The 16,433-nt window shown below is 46.2% G+C and overlaps 1 protein-coding gene across 1 annotated transcript in view; it reads right to left on the bottom strand.

The window, feature by feature from the left end:
* GNA12 (G protein subunit alpha 12) overlaps positions 1 to 6,416 on the bottom strand; it is a 40,448-nt gene extending 34,032 nt beyond the window's left edge. The window contains exon 1 of the mRNA XM_036392296.2: positions 5,977 to 6,416. Coding sequence (XP_036248189.1) covers positions 5,977 to 6,297 — 321 coding nt within the window. The 5' untranslated portion in view covers positions 6,298 to 6,416. The remainder of the gene's footprint in view (positions 1 to 5,976) is intronic.
* Between the last annotated feature and the right edge of the window lie 10,017 nt (positions 6,417 to 16,433).

The following is a 16,433-nucleotide window of genomic DNA, read 5'->3' as shown; positions in this document are numbered from 1 at the left end:
GTTCTGCATGTCCTTTCACCACTCACATATTCCAGTACCACCCAGGTGAGAGCAGGGTAAACAGCACAGATGACAGACCTTCCAGGCCAGCATACAAATAAAAAATGGCAACAAAGGGGAAGTGTCATTTACCTAGTCCACAGGAACACAAACATTAAAAAACATTTGGATTAGCCACCGAGTCTCTGGATTGGGAGCAGCAGTGATGTCTGCTTGTCTGGAAACTCTGAAAAGAGTCCTTGTCTTTGAGTGAACCCAGTGAAATGACGATAAATGCAGCAGAAGGAAAATACCCACTGCAAACTTTACTTGTGTAACTCAGCACAGGGTAGAGATGATGACCTCAGAGATGACGTTCAGGACCTCACAAAAAGTTCTCAGTTGATGCTTTCAGACTTGTATTAGCAGCTTTCTCCTTGCCCTGAGCCCATCCCACCAATATCAGTTCACAGTTAGTTCATGCTGTCAGTACAGGACACAGCATCTGCAGCTCCAGAGGCATCCCTGCCACGCTGCCCTCATGGATTCAGTACCCAGCACTTGTGCTCATTCAATGCCAGCCTGGGACCAGCTCCTGACCTTCACTAGGCTGAAAAATCCCAGGCAAGGGGTGGAAACTCATTTGGAAACCCTGCAGCCTCCAAATCCTTGCAGCTTTTTCCTTGTTGCAATTTGCATTGAACTTACTTTTCCAGACAATGTAAACTACAGCTTGCTCCAAAGTTTTCCTGTAAACATTTTTTACAGGACAATTTGCTAATTTTTTTTTTTTTTGCCAATACCGTTTCCAAGTTAATTATAAAACTAACCAAGTGAATAAGTTGGGAGTAAGCTCCCAAATTTAGTCACTTCAGTGACTAAACTTTTGTCTGGAAGACATCAAAGTATGTGCCTGCAGTCTCCAGGGACTAAGTCATGTTCTGCAATACTAATGACTACATCACAAGAGCATTGTGAGCTCCATTTTGGAACTGCTATGGGTATTTATCATTTACTACTGACCATGACTCCTCTTCCAGTATCTGCCATGATGGAGAGAGATGGCTGACTCCCAGCCAAACCAAGGGACACCCCAAATGCAAAGGGACCACCAGAGTTGATGGAATTTACATTTAAGACATAGAAAACACACCAACTGGAAGTTAGTAAGAGATCCATTGATGAAATGAACCTGGAACAACAAGATCAGCAAGACTCATCAGGGCTTTTTGTCTTTTCTACATAAACTAGTGAATATTATTTTTCTTAATAAAATAAGCTCAGAGTAAAGATAATCAGAATTAAAAGACTGCTCTAGTACAGAACTTGAGCACTTCTATACTGAATTTAAAGATTCTAATTAACCACAGTTCCTATGCTCTCCTGGTCACTCCTCTGAAAAGAAGCTGTTCCAGCAGAAAGGAGACTGACACTGTCCTGAGCCCAGCTCCTCAAACAGCTGGATCCAGCCCTGAAGCAGCAGATGGAGTGTGACCATCATCACCTCCTAATGGGTTTCCAAACTCATTTGCATGTAAAGCCAGGGAAGTGTGGAGTCAAGGCAATTTAAAGAGTAACTGGGGTTTACCTGATGCATTTCCTCTGAGTTTGCAGGCCACTGAAAGAAACATGCTTACATTAGAAATGAGTAACTTGGTCGCTTGCAAGTGTAGCTCCCAAACAAACTGAGGAACAATCTGTTTCCACATGCTAGAATTTCTATCTGTACCTGGCTGCAACTTGAAAGTTGCAAAAGAGTTTTCTTGGTTTGTTTGTTGGTGACAGGAGGTACAACCACCTTACTTCAGCCACTATAAATACAATTTAGGTGCACTCAAGGTACACAGAGTCCCAGCAACAGTCCAGGTTTAGTATTAATTGCAGAAGTCTAAAGTTCTTCAAGCTGCCTTCAGCACAAGCCACTTACTTTGCTTAACTGCCACTCATATTCCTGCTGGCAAGGAGAAATGCTCTCAGGTATCCCCTCGTGTATTGCAGCTGCACTCAAAAGTCCCAAAGGATTGTTCCTCAAAGATTTTACATGTTCGGAATCTTTCCTTGTTTTTTTCCCCACTCAGAGCTCACAAATGATCACACATAATTTCCTGTGTAGTCCTTCCCTCTGCAATTCCAGGCTTTTTAATTCCTTAGTCAATCATTACACTTCAGGCCAAAAACAAGAAGAAAACACTCTTGGATGTACTGCAACCTTGAGCTGGTATTTCCATTCTCAACAGGAAAACTAACATTACCAAAAGAGCTCAACAGATTATACTTCAGGCTTCTAAAAGCTGAACTTTTTCTCTCTTCAGATCAAAATCTCCTAAACAAGCTGGTGCAAGCACCACTCTGGTGCTTGTAGATTGCTGTAATTATTTTCTTATGCAACTAAACCGGGTTTTTTTAAGCAGCATGATATTCACATACTTGAAACAGAAAAACATTTAGACAAGGAACATCAGAGTTGGGACCCGTTGAGTGTCTGAGCTCTTTAACTTTTATCAAAGGAAGCAAATAGAGTAGCAAGGGCAACCCATCTGTTTTGGATGGAAGGTATCAGAAAATTCCTGTAGCTCCAGTTAAAAAGCATCAAAATGCTCTGTAATACCACCACACATTGCTTAGATTTGAAAGTTAAGGTACATGACAGTTTTCCAACATAGGCAAGAGTCACCTTAAAACTCAGGCCTGGGCAGCCAGACAGCCCTGTCCTGTGCACTTTCCTTTTCCAGGTGGGTGTGCTGAAGTCCTGAAGCCTGTGTACTCATACCAGAACATTAACACTACTGCTTTTCACTTCAGTCATCAAAAAGTTCCAAAAAGTTACTTTGAAACTTAGCCTCGATTAACAAGCAAAACCCGAGTTAACCAATGACTATTTACCTTAAACCAAAGCAAAACTCTTGTATTTGAATACCATCCCACAAATGCCAGAAAAAGCTAGCAAGGCCCTGAACCATCACCTGTACTAAATGGAAAAGTAAATTCTGTATCATAGGTTTATTTTGTTTCAGCATTTTGTTTCTGACTAGGGTTTCCCCAAAATGGGAGATGAGAACCAGAGAGAACAGGGTAAGCAAAGAACTCAGCATTAAGAAGATATCAGAAAGGCAAGAAGGTGAAAACTCAAAATGAAGTGGAAGCTGACACTAATGTCAATCATGCTTAGCACTGTTATTTTCAGAGAGGTTTCACATTGTGTTCTCTGAAGCAGTTTCTTCATTCTCCATAAGCTGTACAGTTGCTTAAACACCACTGCAAAAAGCATTTCAGAAATAACCAGCACTGTTACAAGAGTAGGAATGCTCCTCCTTCAGAGAGGAGTTTAGTCATGGCTGGAAAATGAAAATTGACCATTTAATCCCAGAGATTTACACTGCATTTCTAACTCAGATCTCAGTGTTGCAGAAGCTTAGGGGGACCATTGTCTGACCATGCTGAGGACTGTGTGGAAAAACGGGCTAAGGCTGCTGCAGCTGTACTTGACAATGTCACACAGATTTAAATGCTACTTGATAGGATCATTTCCACTTCACATTGTCCACATACAGTACTAAAAATTCATCTGAGATCTTTTATTGCCAGTTAAACACATGGGGATCTTGGCTTCGTTAAGTCTTAACCAGTGATCATTGAACTTCCTGAAAAAGTGAAAAGGACCTGCAGTCTAAACACTGTTACAGAAAGAGCAGCAATCTCGTGCACTTGACAACTGACACTGTCAAAGAAGCTAAGAAAGTTTACTTTAAACACTGGATGTTTATCCACGTTTAATGTAAGAGAGTATTACACAATTACCCTAAAATAAAAGCACTGACAATCACTGTTTTGGAAGCTGTTATTCTGTCCTGGTATTTGATTTCTTCCTGATGATTGTGCCAGAATATCAAGGTGTTATCAGGCTTCTCTCAGATGAGCAAAAATGCAAACAAAACATCTACTGCCTTCCCACCAGCAAACTCTTCTAGCTCTTGTTTGCTCTTCCTCCTTCTGCCTACTTTTTCCAGAGTGACTCTTCCCAAGCCATTCCCCAAAAACATATGGGGGGAGTCTAAATTGCATTATTGTATACAAGAGCCACCTGTGTTATCTGGAAAAGCAAGGGAAGGAAGAGTCTGACATGTACCCAAAGGAGAAGCCTAACCTAACCTTAACACTCCCAAGTCACCACCTGCAAGGCCAAAAGGGCAATCAATCTGCTGAACCATATTAACCCACTTTAAAGCTACTTCCAAATTTCATTTTCAGGATTAGAAGAGTTTAAAAGGTTCGACTGACATAGTCCAAGAAGTGCTGTTAACTATCAGAACACCTGACTGCTATCTTGAGGACCAGGATTCTACTTTGAATTCTGCAAATCTACCCAGGAGTGTTTCAAGTGTGTGACTCTGCCTCCCCTACTACAAGGAGGAGACACTTTTCTTTCCAAAGCACACCGAGTTCTACTGCTGAAAGCTCTACACCTTCTGCATACATAAAATATTACATCATTTTACCACAACTGCTACTGCTTAGACAACTTAAAGAGGAAGGAGTCTCAGATTTTTCCATTTTCACAAATTGCTTCCCTAAAAGCTTCTCCTACCGCTTGAAATTAGCAGCAGCAAAAAAAAAAAAAAAAAAATCACTGACAGGACCACAATAAGCATTAAGACCTAGAATAAGACCCCTTATTTCTAGGAATATAGATTTAAAAAATCATAACACTCTCTTTGCTCACATAACTACAATCAGAGAGAAGCTTCTGAATTTCAACTTTCTTGCAGTTAATGGGCTCCAGCCTGAAAATGGACAAAAAAAAAGGAAAAGAACATTAGACAACAATTTTCCTGTTCATTAACAGAAGTGAAAGCCCTTTATGGAATAGCAGCATTCTTAAAAACAAGAGTCATTGTATGCATGCACTTATTAAGTGCACATAAAGCTTCTATTTAAACACGAATCTGGAAACTCAAAAGTAACTCGTTATCTTTAACTTGCACAGTTCCCTTTCCTTTAACGTTCTATGAAATCTCACAAAGCCTCACAAATCCATGCCCACAAAAGAATGGTGACGGTCCTACAGAAAAATATAGGCAGGAAAGCAGCATTTCTTTTGGGGAAAGATTATGAAGATGAAGAGAGAAACACTCCTGAGTGAGCTTTTCATGTATCTTCATGTATTTTCTAAAATGTGATCACTTCTACCTGCACAGGGCAGCAAGGCTGTATCCCTGAAAGGAACAGTATTTGTCAAGGTTGCTTTTCCCTAGTTATGGAAATACTGGTCTGTAGACCAAAGGTTCTACCAGCAGCTTTTAGAGTCTCCAGTCAATAGAGAAAGACGCTGCCAGCACTACAAAACCTGCACACACACTGAAAGAAAACTTTCCTGCAAAGGCACCAAAGCAGAGTTATTTCCATTTCGGCTCCAGGTTTGGTAACACCCCACAGTGCCCAGCTCTGCGGGCCTACACTCCTGCATTTCTAACGATGCACCAAGTAAGTAACAACCACTCGCAGCCATAACATCTGTACGAGGAGCCCTTTCTTGTCCCATCTCCAGGTGCACAGACTGGGGACACTTTGCAAAAGCAGAGAAATTCCTCCTCATTTCTTCAAACCTTGAAGTTTCTCCAATTCCGACTTCGAGGATGCTCTCATAATGTTTTTTCCAGAAGGCAGGCCACACCTATATCCTCCTTCCTCTGCGTTTCCACAAAGCTTTTCTCAATCCCCTTTGCAAGGAAATTTCCTTGGAGCCTTTTCCACGGAAGCCTTCAGCCGGGAATCGCCGGAACCCACATTGCCCGGGTCCCGGCAGCCCAAAGGTGCCCGCCCTCCCAAACACCTGCACCGAGCCCGGTCCCGGAGCACCGGGAGCGGCGGCGGGGCAGGCGGGGGGCGCAGCCGCTGCCCCGGCCGAGCCCTCACATCCCTTCCCGAGGGCACGGCCCGAGCTCCGGGCGCCGCGGGATGTGCCGGCCTCCAACCCCGCTCCCCTCGGCCGCCCCTCACCTTGAGGATGTTCTCGTAGATGGTGGCCCGGAACTCCAGCAGCGCCTTCTGGTCGAACTCGCGGCCGTGGATGATCCGCATCTGCTTGAGGAAGGTGGACTTGCCGCTCTCGCCGGCGCCCAGCAGCAGGATCTTGACGAGGCGGCGCACGGCGCGCCGCTCCCGGGCCAGCATCGCGTCGATCTCCCGGCTGCGCCGCCGCGCCTCCCGCTCGGCATCGCGGCTCCGCTCCTTGCCGTCCCTCCGCGGCTGCTCCCCGGCGCGGCCCGCGGCCTCGGCCGGCAGCAGGCAGCGGCTCAGGGTGCGCACCACGCCGGACATGGCGGCGGCGGCCCGGCCGGAGCGCTCACAACGCCGCCGCCGAGACCCCGAGCTCCGCCAGCATCGGGCGGAGGCCGCCGAGACGCTGCGACCGGGAGGAGGAGCAGCCGCAGCCGGGGGCTACGGGCCGGGACCGCCCATTCCTCGCTCCGGCTCGGCCGGGGGAGGGGTGCGGGCGGCGGGGCGCGGCCCGCAGGCCCTGCCCGGAGAGGGGGCGCGGCCGCTCCGAGGGGGCTGCGCGGGGCCGGGGGCGGCGGGAGGCACCCGGAGCCCTCGGCGCGGGGTCGCGGCGGTGCCGCGGCGGGCGGGGGACACGCGGCCCCGGCCCCTTGCCCTGAGCGCCGCCGCCCGCGCGGGGAGGAGCCCGCGCCGCTCTCATTGGGTGGCAGCGCGATCGCTCAACGCTTCCGTTCTCTAATTGGATGAACCGGAAAGCAGGGCGGGACCAAGAGGGCGACGCGGCTCAGGGCAAGGCAGGGCGGGCAGTGCCGGGAGGGGGCGGGGACAGGGGCGCGAGCACCAATCAGCAGCGAGAGGGCGTGGCCTCGCTGCCGGAGGCGGGGCCTGGGTGGTGGGCGCACCGTCCGTGGCGTGACGTCACGCCAACAACACGGGATACGGTGTGACGTCATGGCGCGTCCGGGATGACGTCAGGCGGAGCCGCTGCGGCGGGGCCTGGGCGGGCCCTTGGGGTCCCGAGCCGGCGGTACCGGGGCGCTGTTTGTAACGCGTGGGTCAGAACCCAGTGGGGTTTGTTCTCACCAGACAACATGCAGTGACGTAAAAAACGTGTCATCACTGACGTCATCAGGGAACAAACGTCCCTAGCGCTGCAGCATCCGCAGATCCTTGCTCAGCCAGATTAAACCACGAGGGGATTTTTCCCTCCATCCCACAGGAGCTGATCCCAGGGGCATCCGGCCCAGGCTGAGCCCATTGCCCTGGGGCTGCCCTGGGTGCTCCAGCCCCTGCTGCCATCGGGGTAACTCCTCACAAACCTGCACCAATCCAGGGCCCCGCTGCTGCAGAGGTGGGGATTAAAGTATCAAAGTACACCTTTGAAAGAAAATCCCCCTCGGTCTCGTGATTAGGTACTGGAAGGGAAAAACCATTTTGGGAAGCAGCTGGTGTGTGATCAGCGAGCAGTGGCTGGGATCCCAGACCTTCTGGCTGCAGAATGAAATCATAAAGGCACATGTCCTCACTTCTATGAGATTATTTGTCCTTTCTGCATTACTTCTGTCTGTGCTTACAAGTATTTATGGCATAAACATCTATTCCAGTTTAAGTTTCAGATTGTTTATCCTCCCCAGGCCTGTTCCAAAGATGGGACACAAGAATAGAGAGATGAGGGAAACTACAGAATGACTGGGATTTCATAGAATATTGAGGATGCTGAGTCCTAGCTGGTGTGGGTTGGAAAGGACCTTATAGCTCATCTTGTTTCATTCCCTGCCATGGCAGGGATACCTTCCCCTATCCCACGTTGCTCCAAGCTTCATCTAATCTGACCTTGGACATTTCCAGGGCTGGAGCAGCCCCAGCTTCTCTGGGCAACCTGTGCCAGGGCCTCCCCACCCTCATAGGGAACAATTTCTTCCTAATATCCAATTTAAATTCATCTCTCTTCAGCATATGGCTATTCCCCCTTGTCCTGTCACCACCCTGTCAAAAGTTCCTCTCCAGCCTCCTTGTAGGCATTGAGACATCTTAGAAGGTCAGGGAGTCACAGATTTAAAACAAAAAAAAATCACAGAAAACATTTCATGGAGGTGAGAATCCTGTGTGAGGATTAATCCACTGAGATGTCAACTCTTCCCCAAAGTCCAAGTTTTTCTCCCTGGCAAGAAGAGACATTTCAAACCACATTTAGATATTGCAGATTTCAGGAAACCAGCACAAAACGCTTAGTCCTGAGCAATACCCTACAGAAGTTTCTTGAACAGTTTCCCTTCCATGCTCTTACCCTTAGGTTGCAGTTTCAGCCTCAGGAACGGCTCATTCCCCCATAAAGAGCTGCTGTAGTTCAGGAGTTTCCCACTGGATGTCATGATTGCCCCGCCAGAACCCAGCCACAGCGGTGGGATGGAGACAAACAACCCAAGCCGAATCCCCGATCTCTGATTTTCGCAACAGCTGAGCACTCAGGGCTCCCGCTGGCATCCGCAGATGTTAAACTGCCTGGAAATCAGGAGCTGTGCAGTGCCCAGATTGGCGTTTTCTGATTAGCTCGGTGTCTCCTGCCCCTCTGGCTTTGTCTGTGCCCTACTTGAGGTTCTCTTCAACTTGAGGTGCAGAGAGTTCAGTATCTGTGGAGTCCCACTCCAGTGACAGACCTGCTTCATCTGGGAGAGGGAAATTGCGGTACACAATAAACGAATCAAATAAATCGGTTGCCAGACGTCCTTAGTTCTCCATGCATTCATCCATGAAAGCAGCTTTCAACAGCTCCCATCGAATTGTCCAAAGGAAAAGGTCCAGCCCTGCCTCCATCCCCCGCAGCCCCGTGGTTCCCCATGGAATCCCTGGGAAGCTGCTGGGAGCAGCACAAAGCAGAATTCTGTTTGCTCCTGCAGCAGCGCAGGGCCGGGCAGGGCTCTCAGCCATGTGACAATCCCCACTGACAGCCCTGCAGAGGCTCTGGCATGAGCCTAAGCAGGAGGTGAAAGTGTCCCTGGTGAGAGTCAGGTTTTGTTCTCAGCCTCAGAGAATTCCCTTTCCTCATTACCTGTCCAGCTCCATGCTTCAGGATTTCTGATTCATCTCCCTTCTTTGGGCTTAGACTGAAATTAAAACAACTTCTATTGATAGAAAATAAAATAAAGCAATATCAATTACTTCATTTTTCTGTTCTTTTACCTTCTCACTTTTCCTTTTTTTACTTTTTCTTTTGTATTTCTACTCTATTTTCCTCTTTCCCACCTCTGTTTCTTCTTATAACTCCTGTTCTCTTTCTGCTGATTATGCAACTGCTTCTGTTCCTTCTTTAATCTCCCATAGAGAGAGTGAAAAGACTAAAAGATGGAAGAGAACAGAGAACTGGAGGATAGAAAGAAAGGGAGATTCAGTGAGGGAAGCATTATTTCCGTTCCCCCCTCCTTGTCTGCAAAGCAACTGAATTATGAGCAGAAAGATGGGGGCTCTTGGGGGAAAGGCTGGGGAATAAACTTTGGGGCTCTGGCCCTGAGAAACATCTGCAGATGAAAGCTGGAAAAGTGTCTGGCAGCTGGAGGAGGCAGTGGCTGCTTGTGCATGAAGACCTGACTGCAGATGGGAGTGACAGCAGGAGGCCCAGGGGGAAGGAGCTGCTGCCACTCGAGCTGAGGGTGCAGCTGATGGACCCTGCATAAAAAACTGACTGTTTGCCACACCTGGGACATGATTGCTGCTCCCCTGAGTGCCACCAGACGCCAGCACTGCCACAAAGAGTATTTTGCTCCATGAAACTGAGAACCAAATAATCCACAAGGAGGATTTGCTCCTGCTGCAGTAGCAGCACCTTGCAGCAATGCCAGAGCTACTTCAAATGCAATCAAAACTCCAGAGTTTAGGCACAAAAGTGAGGATAATAACAGGATGGCAAGGAAAGGTGTGCAGTGATGGAATCACCCTAAGTGATAAATCACCCACCCCGTGCTGGTGAGCAAACTGAGTCAGAGTATTGAACTGTTGCTCCCACAGGGCAGGTGCACTCCTGGCTTTCCCTGGGTGATTTGAAGATATCTGGGCCCTTGAATTGCTCATTGTGCATTCAGGCAGCAAAGCCTGTAGTTCTGAAGAGCATTTATGATCTAAACTCCTTTTGCTGCTTCTCTGTTGAGACTGTGACTCTCTTTGCCTGAGGAGGTGCTGGAGTTTATGTGCACTTCAAGCCTTACCTAAGCTGGTAGTTTTGTCGTGTTAAAAGTGCCATGTTCTGCTTATTGCATTCTCCAGGTTTTATATGGCTTTTTCAATGGCCTTCTCTCTGCACACTCCCCATGGCAGAATGAAAAAGTGCAGAGAGGCAAAGGGAATAATATTCTCCTGCACAGGAATGAACAAGAGCAGTTCAAACAGATCAACCATTTTCTAGCAACATCATTAAGTATATGTGAACCTTCTGGTACTAAAGTATTAGTTTTTTGCTGTAGGTATTGAACCCTTGGCTGGTTGTTATCTGCAAGACTTTATGATCCCTATTCTATTCTCTTTCTGAGAGATCCCAATTTTTTGAAGTGTTTGCAGTCTTAACACTTGTGCAGCCAAAGAAAACTGAAGTAGTTTGGTGTCTCTCAAGAAAAAATCCACTTATTAGTGAGTTTGTATCTCAATAGTTGCCTTGTCCCTTTTAATGCCGCTGGAAGGGCTGAGAGAATGGGGTTTGTTCAGCCTGGAGAAAAGGTTGAGGGGAGGAGACCTTATCTATCCCAGTATTTAAAGGTGGCTCCAAAGAAGATGGAGTCACCCTCTTTACCAGGTTTCACATGGAAAGGACAGGGGAAATGGGTACAAATTATTTGTGGGGAGATTCTGACTGGACACAAGAGGAAAATCTTTCAAAAAATTTTCAAAAGAGGAACAATCTATCATTGGAATAATCTCCCCAGAGAAGTGGTGGATTCCCCAATATTGGACACTTTTAAGGTTCAGCTGGGTGAACCTTAAAAGGGTGGTGGGACATCTTGGCTAGACCAGTTTTTTTGCCAAGAAAGGCTTGACCAGATGATCCTTGAGATCCCTTCCAATGTGGGGAGGAACTCTATGATTTCAGTGTATTCTGATTTTTAATGGTATTTCCTTCCCCTTTGATATCTCTGTGAATACAGAGGCTGCAGAACCTTTGGTTCATACTGTTTGTGAGCTCTCTTGCAGTGGATTCTCTTGCAGTGGCCCAGCCCAGCTGCCACCAAGCAGTCAAAACTCCAAATTATGTCAAAGCAATTACTCCTGCTTCTCTTATTAAATTGGCAGCCAGTATTTTTTCTTTTCCATGTGGTATTTTCATCTTCTGTCCCACAGAAGACACATTACTCATATACATAAAATATGTGAGTCGTGACACTTCATGGAGTTAATTTTCACTATTTTCAGACTGCTTGACAGCAGCCTGTTCTCCTTCATTAAACACCAGCCAGTGAGTGGATTAGTTTACTTACAAAACACAAAACCTCATATTTATCCACAAACAATTAATTATTGAGAGAAGACAAGCATATTTTGAACCCAACCTGTGACTTTCCTACTTATTTCATGCAACGAGGCATGATCTGTGTAATTCCAGGCATGTCCTGCCAAGCATCCTGCTAGTTCTTAGTGAAGATTGGATATTAGCAAAAAATCCTTTCCTGTGAGGCCCTGGAACAACTTTCCCAGAGAAGCTCTGGCTGCCCCATCCCTGGAAGAGTTCCAGGCCAGGTTGGATGAGGCTTGGAGCAACCTGGGATAGGGGAAGGCGTTCCTGCCCAGGGCAGGGGTTGGAACCCAATGGTCTTCAAGGTCCCTTCCAACCAAAACCATTCTAGCATTCTGTGAAGTTCCTGTGATTACCCCTCAGGATGATAAACCTTGGTTCTGAGAGTGAAGAAACATCAGAAGCTGAGGTTGTGCTCCAAGGTGTTTCCTCAGAGGGCACAGAACCTGGGGCTGTGCAACCTGAGTGGGGCTTTCTCAAGTTCTGAGTTCGAAATCTGGGGACACATTCCTGCAGCAAAAGGGACAGAACAGGCTCGTGCTGGCTCGAGTGCTCTCGGGGTGCAGAAAAACTCGGCATTGAAGAACAACTTAAAAGCAGACCTAAGTTCTGAAAGCATTTGGACCTCTGATTTTGAGTACAAAAGGCTCCAGCAATAAGTAGCTTTGTCACTTTAGATGCATTTTGTTTAGTCATCTATGTCATAAAAAGTCATTAGAAAACAAGATGAGTGACATTAAGAGGGAGAAAAAAGGGCACAAATCTATAAATTACACAAACAAAGCCAAAGCCCCGGGAGCAGAACCTCACATATTTGCTGCCAAGCTATGTCCATTTTTATGCATTGTTTTTAAAATGACTTTTCATCTGGTGATGCAAAGCCAAATATCTGCACTGGTAGCATGTATCTCCCCAAACTCGTCAGAAATTAGCAAGCCTTGATAAAATTTATGCATGGCTTGCTAGTGCAGTTCCACATCTAAAGGGAAAACAGATGTTCTCTTTAGTTATTCTCTTCATGTCCAAAGGAAAGCTGTTGGTTACAGTTTGTGTTTAAAAAAGCTGGTGCTGAAAAGGTTACAAATGATGCAATTTCTGCAATCCTACTCCAAAGCTCTTGGTGAACCTGAATTGCTGAGGTGACACTTGCAGATGCCTGTCACCCACTCACCAGCCTCATATTTCTTAACACCTCCACTTCAGGATGAATAAATGGAACAGAGTTCCCAGTATTTGCCTGAGATCACTAACAGGGTGGCTGGCCAGGCTCCGAGCCCTGCGCTGCATCACGGGGAGGTTCCTCAGCCTGGGCTGGTTGCAGAGGTGAGGCAGAAGGGATGGATGGTGCATCTGAAAGGTGGGGCAGAAGGGATGGATGGTGCATCTGAAAGGTGGGGCAGAAGGGATGGATGGTGCATCTGCAAGGTGTCATTAGACATGTCACTGAATGGGCCTCTCAAGGCTTCAGCAGGAAGAAGGGAAGCCTTGATTCTTCACCTCCCTCAGCTGGCTGCCTTCACTGAGCACACGTGCACGCTGCCCACAGCGTTCCCTGCTCACGTTGCAGATGGGCAATCTTTGCTCTTTCTGTTTTTACGCAAATATTTCCAAGATGTGCAAAAAATGTTGGCACTTACAGTGAGTGTTTGCTATCTGAAAGAGTTTGCCCCTGCAAACATGGATGCATGCGTGCACATCTATCTGAAATTCATATTTTACTTTGCAGATGTGTTTCAAACACAGAGCCTTTCAAAATGCTAATATTTGTTTGTTTCTGCAACGTATTTATTCACTGCTCCCTGAATGAAGGATCCCAAGCCTTCTTTATTCCTCTGCAGTTACCAAGTGGACATTGGTATAAAAAGCTGCTCTCTATCGACAGAAATTGTCCCAAAAGAACAGCAAATGCTTTAAATTGTAGACATTGGGTTAATACTCTTTCTAAGCATTTATTCAAACAATCCTTTTTAGCTTGTGAATATTCATGATCTTACAATTAATATGAAAGATAAACACTCACACCACACCTAAATGTGACAACCAGCTAATTTAGGAATTATTGCTCTCCCAGAAAGGGAGAAGGAATAGGCTCTGTCACTTAAAGAAACGATGGCAAATGATGCAAAACCCAGGTGGCAGGAATGCAGAGAAGAGCTGGCAGGAGCTAACCAGATGAGTGATCAGCATTTTATTCAGACAGTGTTCCAGCGTCCACCCAGAGGAGATTAAGTATCCTGTCCTCTCAGTGCAGAGAAGGAGAAATAAATCAGGTTTTACCACAAGTAGGGTGGCAGGGAGTTAATTAGGAATGGAAAAAATATATTTCAGTTTGAAAAGGAATAAAAAAATGGTGAAAAGAAGGAACTGAAATACACTGAAAACATGTTGGAGCCCACCTGGGATGCTGACTGAGAATCCTGCCTGGGGATCTGCAGCCACAGGGGACTGACACAACAGGTGATGCCGACAGCTCTCTGAAAGCTGCAGTCCTGCAGCCAAATGCTGCTGCTCTGAGATGTTAAATGAAAGCAGACATTTCCCAGAGCCTGTCTCATGTCAGAGTCTCTCCAACCACAAAGTGTATAAGAAAGGCAAGGTTGCATAAAGAAATAAAAGAACCTTCGTTTTCTCCTTAATGTAGTTTTTAAAAACCGCAACCCTCGTTAAAGTCAACAGGAATTTGCTCCACATCTTTTCTAATTTGCCTCCGAGGATTTGTGCAAAACTAGAAGATGACAGATTCTGCTATTAGAGTAAGCAAAGCTACACCAGAAAATTAGCAGAAGCCACAAGCAGCAGAAGAGTGGTGAAACCACCTTATTGCCTCATGTTCAGTGATTTTCATTAATGATTTAACAGCAAAGGTCAATTAAATGAGTGGTGGATACTGATACCCACTGGCTGGAGCTCTGCTCTGGCCTGTTGGAGCACATGGATATGCTAAAGCAGGAGAAGCTTCCAAAGGCAGTGCACCATTCCCCCCTGGCCTGATCCAAGGTTAGATGTGCCTGGGGCATTTCCTCTGCTCCTAAGGAGGATCAGTCCCAGACTAAGGCTGCAGTCCCTTTCTGTCAGCTGAGGCTTCTGTATCCCTCTGGGATTAAACCTGGCTACCAGGGGGTTTGGGGGAATGCTGCCTTGCAGGAGGCAAAGTCCTGGCTGCCAGCTGAGGGGTGCCACTCACCTCTGTGGAAAATGGCTCAGGGCCTGCTCCGTGCCATTCCAGAGCCCTTCATGCCAGGAATGCCGTGGGCTGCAGGTCACAGCTCAAGAGGAAAGGCCTGGATGTGAATGAATGCATGAACAAGGCTTCTGGCTGAAATACTTAATCAATGTGCAAGTGACTTTGTGCCACCAGTGAATATCAGCATTCCTCATTTTGGGTAAAAGCTGGGAGTCACATTCCAACAATATATTCAGAAAGCATCAATATATTCAGATTGCATCCGCTGATGCAGGAGCACAGGCTGTGGTCAATCACCATCCTGGTAATTTAGGAGAGTGCAGAAGAAGGAGTGCTGGCTTTTGAGTGTCTCCATGTTTGTTATTTATACACCATGTCATCTGGAGCTGGTTCTTTGCTTGTAGCTTTGGGCTGACAGTTCCCTGATTCCAAAGGCAATTCAGCCCCTGACATAAAGCAGAGGAACAATGCAGAGTTCCTGTAAAACAACAGTGCTCCCCCCACTGCTGTCAGAATGCAGGGATTAGATGCAGAATAATGCAGTCCCTGATCAAACCTGCAGCTGTAATTCAACCTCTGGACAGTGCTGATGCCATAAATTTGGGAAGAAAGTGCAGCTCAAGCGATTTGTGAACAAGAGCTGATGAGTCCAATTGAATTACAGTTGTGGGAGCAGCCGGGATCCCCCTGCACCGAATCATTACTAATGAGAGCCAGGGAGTGATTACTTACAACTTTAATGAAATTGAATTTCAATTTATACCCTTGGCTAGAAGAAGGAAAAAACATACACTGAATATTTGGGGGTGACAGGGCAAAAGTACAAACAGAAATCCAAAATATATAGATGGACAATGCATTCTCCTGGAAGAGACAAGATAAAATTTTATCTTCAAAAATAAATTCATATTTAAGGATACAGTGAAGACTGAATAAAGCTATTCTATCTAACAGTTCTGATGATGAAAGAGCTCAGAAAGAAAATGTTCATATGGGTTTTCTCTAAACCATTTACTATGTTCAGAAGAAGGGGGATTGTTTAGCTGATTCTCAAGCCATCACTGCCCATTCTTTGGCACGAAATCAGGAGAATGGTAACCACAAGCACTACTGACATATTCCAATCAAATAATCCCATGGAACCCTTTCTGAGCAAGTCTTCCAATTTCAGCACTGAGTAGTTATTCACCACTGGAAGGGAAAACATAATTAACATTAAATACTGGTTTCAATAGCATTTCTTGGCACTTCCCATCACTCTGGAGGTATCACTCTGCTATTTTAATACCTTTTTTAATATTGCACCTTTCCTGCTGGTGCTAGAGTAAGGCCTAGGGAGGTTAAGAAAAGTGGTTTATGAAGTTTGCTTCAGATATGGAAATGTGAGGAGAGAGAGACAGGAAAAACAGAGAGCTTGAGTGAGGAACACAAAATGGATGAATAAGGGAGCATTTGTGCCTTACAACACAGATCACACAAGTTTTGCAAATCAAAATATGAATCTACAATTGGAGGATGATTAGGAAGGTGTGGGATGTGCAGTGGAAGGTCTGAGCCATGGGGCTTGCAGCCAGGGTCACACCAATCAGGCAGAGTATGGAGAGGTGCTGAAAAATGCTCAGACTTTTGACTTTACATTCATTTTCCAGAAGGTAAATCAATATCTCTTCACCCCAGTGCACTTGTGTCAGATGGCTTTCTGTTACAAGGTGACCAGGGCTCGGACATGTCTCTTCTGAACTGAAAACAGCTTAATCCAAAGGGATTTTTTTTTTCTGC

The sequence above is a fragment of the Molothrus ater genome, chromosome 16, assembly GCF_012460135.2.
Source record: "Molothrus ater isolate BHLD 08-10-18 breed brown headed cowbird chromosome 16, BPBGC_Mater_1.1, whole genome shotgun sequence".
NCBI lineage: Eukaryota > Metazoa > Chordata > Aves > Passeriformes > Icteridae > Molothrus > Molothrus ater.
Note: the sequence above shows the minus strand (reverse complement) of the source record. Positions and strands in the feature narration are given on the sequence as shown.